This window comes from Sinocyclocheilus anshuiensis, unplaced genomic scaffold (genome assembly GCF_001515605.1).
Source record: "Sinocyclocheilus anshuiensis isolate Anshui unplaced genomic scaffold, SAMN03320099.WGS_v1.1 scaffold779, whole genome shotgun sequence".
NCBI lineage: Eukaryota > Metazoa > Chordata > Actinopteri > Cypriniformes > Cyprinidae > Sinocyclocheilus > Sinocyclocheilus anshuiensis.
The window spans coordinates 524,352-531,834 of NW_015548244.1; the positions used below are offsets into that span (position 1 = coordinate 524,352).

The 7,483-nt window shown below is 41.5% G+C and overlaps 1 protein-coding gene across 2 annotated transcripts in view; it reads left to right on the plus strand.

Annotated features, from left to right (window-relative positions):
* syt7a (synaptotagmin VIIa) overlaps positions 1-7,483 on the plus strand; it is a 147,728-nt gene that overhangs the window by 104,535 nt on the left and 35,710 nt on the right. For both annotated transcript variants that reach the window (XM_016442573.1, XM_016442574.1), the window contains one exon: positions 3,387-3,776. In XM_016442573.1, coding sequence (XP_016298059.1) covers positions 3,387-3,776 — 390 coding nt within the window. The remainder of the gene's footprint in view (positions 1-3,386; positions 3,777-7,483) is intronic.

Below are 7,483 nucleotides of genomic sequence, written 5' to 3' on the forward strand. Positions count from 1 at the left end.
TTTGCTTTTTGCTTTTTGCTTATAGTCAATCTAGATACATTTATATTGTCTATTTTTTCATTCACCAAAAATGTATTTTATGAATGGAAATGTATTTTCCTGCCCATGAAATTTTTTAATATATTTTAGCATTTAAAGATTTACAATAAATATTTTTTTTTATTAATAATAATTAAATAATATTTTATTGTATATTTAAATACACTTACAGTATATTGTCTATTTATTGCATTGTGGCCTTTAATGGTTTAAAAATATATTCTTTAATATTTGACAAACATTTTATTAAGCCATGCTGTTTACAAAAACAGCATTTTACATTTACCAAAACATTTATTTTATGATTGGAAATGTATTTTCTTGGCCCTTAAAGTACATTATGTAATGTGTTTTTTAAAAGTTTAAAAGAAATATATTTTTATATCTGAAAAACTTATTTCATTTAGTCTTGCTGTTTACAACACATTTAGCTCATATTTGAAATCTGGCCAGAATTGTATTTATTTATTTATATATATATATATATTTTTTTTTTTTTTTGCCATATGGTTTATTTTATCCATCGGATTTGTGAACTGGATTGTGAAAAACAGCCATTAAACAACAGAATTTGATGAATTGTGCAAAATAATACCAGCTACATACTAAGATAGTAAGCTGGGACAATTTTGATTTCATGTTGACTATAACCAGACTAATAAAGAAAACCCACCAAGGGAATAAACAAATGAATTAGACAAGGCATGAATAAGGAACCAAACCTCACAAAAGACCTCCAAAACACAATCTCACCAAACCAAAACAAACCAAGAGCTGCTACGACGCTACTGTATCCATGTGCCGCTTGTGTGTAGACGTTCACACAGCAACTGTTGCACACACATACACACAGGGGGCTCAATTTAAGTTTTCTTCACACTCTTCGCTAACACCTCTTCTCCTCCAGCACCTCACATATTCTCTCTTTGTCTCACATCTTTCTTCTCACACTCCATCCATACCACCAGTCCTCGTTCTTCTCTCGTTCTCTCTCTCAACACTCCCTCTGTTTTTCTCCGTCAGTAATTGGATTCTATTTTCAGGCAGCTATATGTGTCTGTCTCTTGTGTTTGTGTCTCACACCCCCTTTTTATGGTCTCTCTCTTCCTCTGTCTCTCTTTCTTGCCTACATCTTGTTCTCCACTATGCTTGTTTTGCCCCCTGGTGTTTGTCCTGCAACTACCTGATGCCCTTTACCAGCTTAACCAGTTGAGCCGATGCCTGTTAAGCCCTATGCCATCTCATTAATGTCACCATGAAATCAAATTTGGCCCTGTTTACTTTATTAATACATGTTCCTGGTCCTACTGTGAAGGATGAAAGAAAGAAAAATGTTAATATAAGATTCTGAATAATGTTAATATTAACTAGTAGTCATTGTTTTAGGCTACTGTTGTGTGTAATACGGTTTTAGGAGTAGGTTCAGGGTTAGTACCAAGTTATTACCAGGTTATTGTAATTACTATAATAAGTACATAGTATGTACACACGGAACAGGACTGTTAAATAAAGCGCTTAAGGTTTGTGCGACAACTACATTTCATGTAGAAAGCATCAATTATACACCTAATGTGCATCCTTTGCTCTTTATTACGATGCAGAACCATTAAAAATATCTCCTGTGAAGTGAAAAGTGAGAAATTCAAATGTGTCTATGTTTTTGCAACCAAAATCACTTGTACGTTACATTGTGTTTGAAGGCAGCATTTCCTCATTAAATACCCTGTTTCACATAAAAGTATGTCACATTACAGAAGTAAAATGGAATGTGAATGCCTTTTCATACTGATTTTAATATTAGGATGGTTTTCCTCCACTGGAGCAAGTTTATGTATGCCCCATAAACTTTGTATTAAATTCAGCTTTAAATAACTTTGAAATTTGTTTAAATGATTTCTTTAAAATCTTCACTGACAGGCACTGTCAGAAATTTTTTTTCAAAATTGTATCTTTAGGGGTACATCAGCTTGACACTTGTCACCTATCTAGTACTCTAAAGTAATAGTATTAACCTATTAGGGGTAAATAAAGTTCAAAGATGTCCCTGTAAGGAAGGGGTGTCAAAATCTGCCCCTGGAGGACCAGTGTCCTGCAGAGTTCAGCTCTAACTTGCCCCAATACACCTGGCTGGAGTTTTGAGTATGCCTTGACAGTGGCCCTCCAGGAGCGGTACCCTGCTTTGAGGACACTGCCCCAGTGACAAGTTGTTGTACCGTAAATGGATCAATTTTTGCACATTTTGTCTAAGAGATTGAATAGCCAGGGAGTGTTTACAGGAATCATGTTTGCAGCTCAGGTGAAACTCATTATGAAGTTTCCGAGGTGAATTTGACACAGTTTTGAGATCAGAGTGAAACAGGGCTAATGAGAGAAACAGAGGGATGTAATTTCGAAAGGGAGGGGAGGACAAAAGAATGACGGATGAGCCAGCGTAGTTGGTTGGCTGCTGAATGGACACAGGGGGCCATGGCGTTACTTAAAACGAGTGTCGCAAGAAACGACGGGCAAAGTTAAGAGAAGAAAGGGAGGAGAAGGATGTGTGAAGATTAGACAGAGATGGGAGGCTCTCAACAGACCAAAAAACAGTCTCCCGGAAGAACCGGTGGCGGGCGACTGACGCCACACACGCCGCGGCACACACATGCACACTGTCGTTCAGGGCAGACCCGACACACGCCGCGATCCAGTCAGGCACGCACGGGAGCGGGCCGCAAACAGGCCGCACACGCCTCCCAGACGCACACGCACGCTGACCGCTCACCGTCGGCTCAAGGCGGTCTCACTCAGGCCGGGAATGGACACGCGCACACACATTTGCAGGCTCATGCAGACCAGGGCGGCTGTGGTCTCTTCTGCTACCTGTGTTACGGTGGATACTGCCTCTGTTTGACGCTTCTCTCTTTTTTTCTCCTTCTTCTCCTCTCCCCACCTACATCTCGCCCTCCTCCTCCTCCTGCTCCTCTGCCCCCTTCTTCTTTTGATGACACCATCTTTTCGTTGTCCTTTTCCTCTCTGGCTGTTCCGTTCTGCCCCCATCCTTCCCTGAACCTCTCGTTCTCCTCTATGTCTCCATTATCGCCTCTCCTGTCTTCGTCCGACTCCTTGACTCTCCTTCACCCGGATTCCGAACTCTTTCCTTTCAACCTGTCATCTCCTCTTCCTCTATGCCCATCTGTGTCCCCTGCTCCTCCTCCGACCCCTTCCAAATCCTCCTTGGATCCTTCTCCTCGTCCCCGCCCTTTTGTTCTTGTCCCACCTTCTCTCCTCCTTCTTCCTCGTCCCTCCCTCTGTCGCTCCCGCCCTTCTTCGTCTCACTCCTTGCCCTCCCTCCTGCTCTGCCCGCACAGTTTGTCCGACCACGCCCTCTCCTCGGACGAGACCTTGGACAACATCCTGTCGACAGGGGCGACACCTCGGCCCCGCACATTGCTGCGTCAGCAGAGCCTCCAGCAACCATTGATCCAGGCTCCGGCCCCAAGTTTGGCCAGTAGGCCGCCCATCTCCCAGAGTCTGGGTCAGTTGCACACCCAGCCAGGTAGCGGAGGGGGTGGGGGTGCGGGGCCTGGGAGAGGAGGCGGGGCCAACTCAAGGAACTCCAGGGGCGGCCCGGCAGGTGGCAGAGCTTCACGCTGTAAGTCAGGAGGTGCCGGGGGGCGGGCCTCTCATGGGAACCCTGGCAGCGTGGATCACATGATGGGTCAGATAAAGAGACGAGGCCTGGATGTTAAATCCTTCCTGTAAGTCACTTCCTGTGTGGGTCTGTCTTGTGCATGCCTTTTTGTCCTGTATTTGCATGTATTCCTAACTTTTTCAGACATGTCTAAGTAATTTCCCAATTAGAGATAGTTCACCCAAAAATGACAATTCTGACATCATTTATTCTCCTTCAAGTCGTTCCAAACCCATATGACGTCTTTCTGCAGTAGAACAGAAAAAGAGAAGTTTATCGTAATGATCACGCTGCTCTTTTCCATTAAATTGAATGCATACAGTGGCTCTGGCCTGTAAAGCTACAAAAAATGACAAAATAAGCATAACATGGGTCCAGCTTGCACTGTTTTCCAAATCTGTTTTTCTTATGCTGTTTTCCAAATCTTTTGAAGCGAAATGATAACTTTGTGTCTGGAGCAGACCAAATATAAGTCATATTTGATACAAAGGTTTGCCACAACTCATTTGCATTCTTGTATTCAAATATACCATATCAAGATATATCTCACCGATTTCATATCATTACTTACATTTTAGTCTGTTCTTTGTATAGAGACGTTATATATATCACACAAGTCTTATGGACTACTTTTATAGTGCCTTTTGTCCTTTTTAAATCTCAAAAGTGTCCATCGTCATTCATTTTCATTGGAAAAGGAAAAGAACAATGGCAAATCATCATTCTTCAAAACATCTTATTTTGTATTCCACAAAAGAAATCATTCATTTTTGGGTGAACCTAAAGGTACAATTTTTGCACATTTTTATGAGCGCTTGTGCATTATTTGAGAAATAACTCAGACTGCATCAGTCCCCTTTCTCTGGGATGCCTTATAAATACTAGCCCTGCTTTAGTACTGGTAATAATAGTGCAAATAAAAGTGTAAATCTCCCAGAGTTCAGCTGAAAATGATCTGCGTGCCTCTTCTTGTTTGTCCTTGCCTCTGTTCCTGCACCTCTGTCTCTCTTTCTCTATACCTGTCTGTCTCCAGACCATGTCAGACAGTCGTTCATTCTGTCACACTATATTTCAGCCCCGCAGCAGAATATCTCCCCCTTCCCTCAGCACTCTGCACTGATCTGCTGTTTTGTGATGTTCTGTTTTATATGACTGAATATTGCCTTGTGTGCGGCCTGCCTCAGCTGGTTTAAATATGTCACATTTTAGGACCTCAGGGGACCGCTGGAGATATGGTACCAGGACTAATTTTATATATGTGTGTGTCAGCACATGCGTTTTTGTTTGGGCATGTGTTTGCCTGTGTGTGAGTGTGTTCATGAATGTTTAATGTGTTTCTTCTGTGTTTAAAGGGACAGTTCACTCCAAAATTATAATTCTGTTGTTTTCCCTCATGTACTGTAATTCCACAACAATTTGTCTTTCTTCTTTCGAAACACCATAAAAGTAGTCCATACAACTTGTGCACTATATTCAAAGTCTTCTGAAGTCATATTAATACTTCTAAAGACTTGAAATATTGTGGATTACCTCTTTTAGGGTGATTTTTGTAGCTTTTGAAGATTTAGTCACTGTGTGACTTAATTTTATGGAAAAGAAGCTCACTGATATTTTAAAATGTCTTATTTTTTGTTTCATGGAGGAAAAACATCATATTGTGTTTAGAATGGCATGAGAGTGAGTAAATGGTGGCAAAATATTCATTTTTTGGGTCAACCATAACCTTCGTTACACTTACGCTCGGTCTTTTGTTTTCAAACAGGGCCCTTTATTCGAAGTCTGAAACATAATGCCTTAAAATAGCCGTGACTTATTGAGCGAACAGGACTGCAGACTATCAACCGACCATAGCATAACATAACATAACTGCTTGACAGGGGCTACAGGTCTTCAATAGGCTGAGTTTATGTGACAGCGTTTAACTCCGTCTCTATAGATCTCTCCGCCTTCCACTGCGTGACCTGTGGAGGAAGGGAGGGCAGGTCTCAGCTCAAATGACAAACAATTAACGCGACTGAACATCATCTAATTTCCCAAGATTATCCACACGTGAACACACAGCAAATCGGCGTGATTGATGGATTTCATGGTTCTCAAGTGATGTAACATGGTTGAATTTGTAAGCCTGCCTCAGCTGCGCGTACGCGACGTTTGGCTCTGTTGTGACGCAGTTAATTGAATTATAATAGATGCTTTCCTGAACGGGGTCGGTGCGAGAGAAGGCCTGTAATTTTCACATTTAAGCACAGTGATTCAGTGATGAATAGCTAGGTGTCTTCACACGCTGCTAGGTCAACAGCTTTTTATGACAGGTTTGAAAAAGACTTTCTAGTGAAAGGCCGCTGGATATTTTCTACAAATGCCATTAACCCGTGCCACATGATATTTACACGCTCATTTCTCAGATGCACGTCTTATATTTGATATGTATTCTTCATCCTGCTCTTAATCATCTTCTCGTTTTCTAGTTCTGTCCAGTGATTAAAGGAGTAGTTAGTGTTATTTTACTATTATTTATATACTATTATAGTATTTATTAATATTTTTAATTAGCTTTTATTTATATATTTTCAGGTTTCATTTTAGTTTAGTCCCGAACTTGTATGATGTTGATGCTGTTCTTTGGACAAAATGGACAAAAAAAAAGTACTAGCAAAGTAGTCAAAAGAGTTCATATAACTTCAGAAGACTTATAAAACAGTACACAAGTTGTATGGACAGTTTTATGTACTTTAAATGTGCTTTTCTGCATTTTTGCAGCTTCTCTGCCTTTGGAGATGTACTGATTTATATAATAGTGTATTAGGAAAAAGCCTGTCATAGGGGTTTGTAACATTATGATGAGTACCTTTTTGGGTGAACTATTCCATTAAATGTGTATGTTTGGTTATACATGTTTGTTTGTACAGTTTGTTTGTATGCAAGCAGGTGTTGAGGTTAAAGTCTAACCTAACATTAACCTAAACCTAAACTATCCAGTCCGGACTATCCTCTGTAGTCTTCTGAGGTCAGATTTGGTAGCTGAGCTGAACCAGACAGTTATTGAAGTGCAGAGGACGGATTCAATGATGGCAGAGTAGAATTGTTTCAGCAGCTCCTGTGTGAGGTTGAACTTCTTCAGCTGGCGAAGGAAGTACAACCTCTGCTGGGTCTTTTTAACAATGGAGTCTATGTGAGTGTCCCACTTCAGGTCCTGAGAGATAGTGGTGCCCAGGAACTTGAATGACTCCGCTGTCGTTACAATGCTGTCCATGACAGTGAGTGGGGGGAGTGCAGGGGGGTTTCTACTGAAGTCCACGATCATCTCCACAGTTTTTAGCATGTTAAGCTCCAGGTTGTTAAGACTGCACCAGACAGCCAGCTCTTTAAACTCCTGTCTGTAAGCAGACTCGTCTCCGTCCTGAATGAGGCCGATAAGTGTGGTGTCGTCTGCAAACTTCAGGAGCTTGACAGAGGGGTCTCTAGATGTGTAGAAGGAGAAGAGCAGTGGGGAGAGGACGCAACCCTGAGGAGCTCCAGTGCTGATCTTATGGGTGCTGTATGTGTATTTTCCCAGCCTCACTAGCTGCTGTCTGTCTATCAGGAAGCTAGTGATCCACTGACAGATGGAGGTGGGCATGGAGAGCTGAGTTAGTTTGGGCATGAGGAGGTTTGGGATGATAGTGTTAAAAGCCGAGCTGAAATCCACAAACAGGATCCTCACATAAGTCCCTAGTCTGTCTAGATGTTGCAGAACATAATGCAGTCCCATGTTGACTGCATAGTCCAGAGACC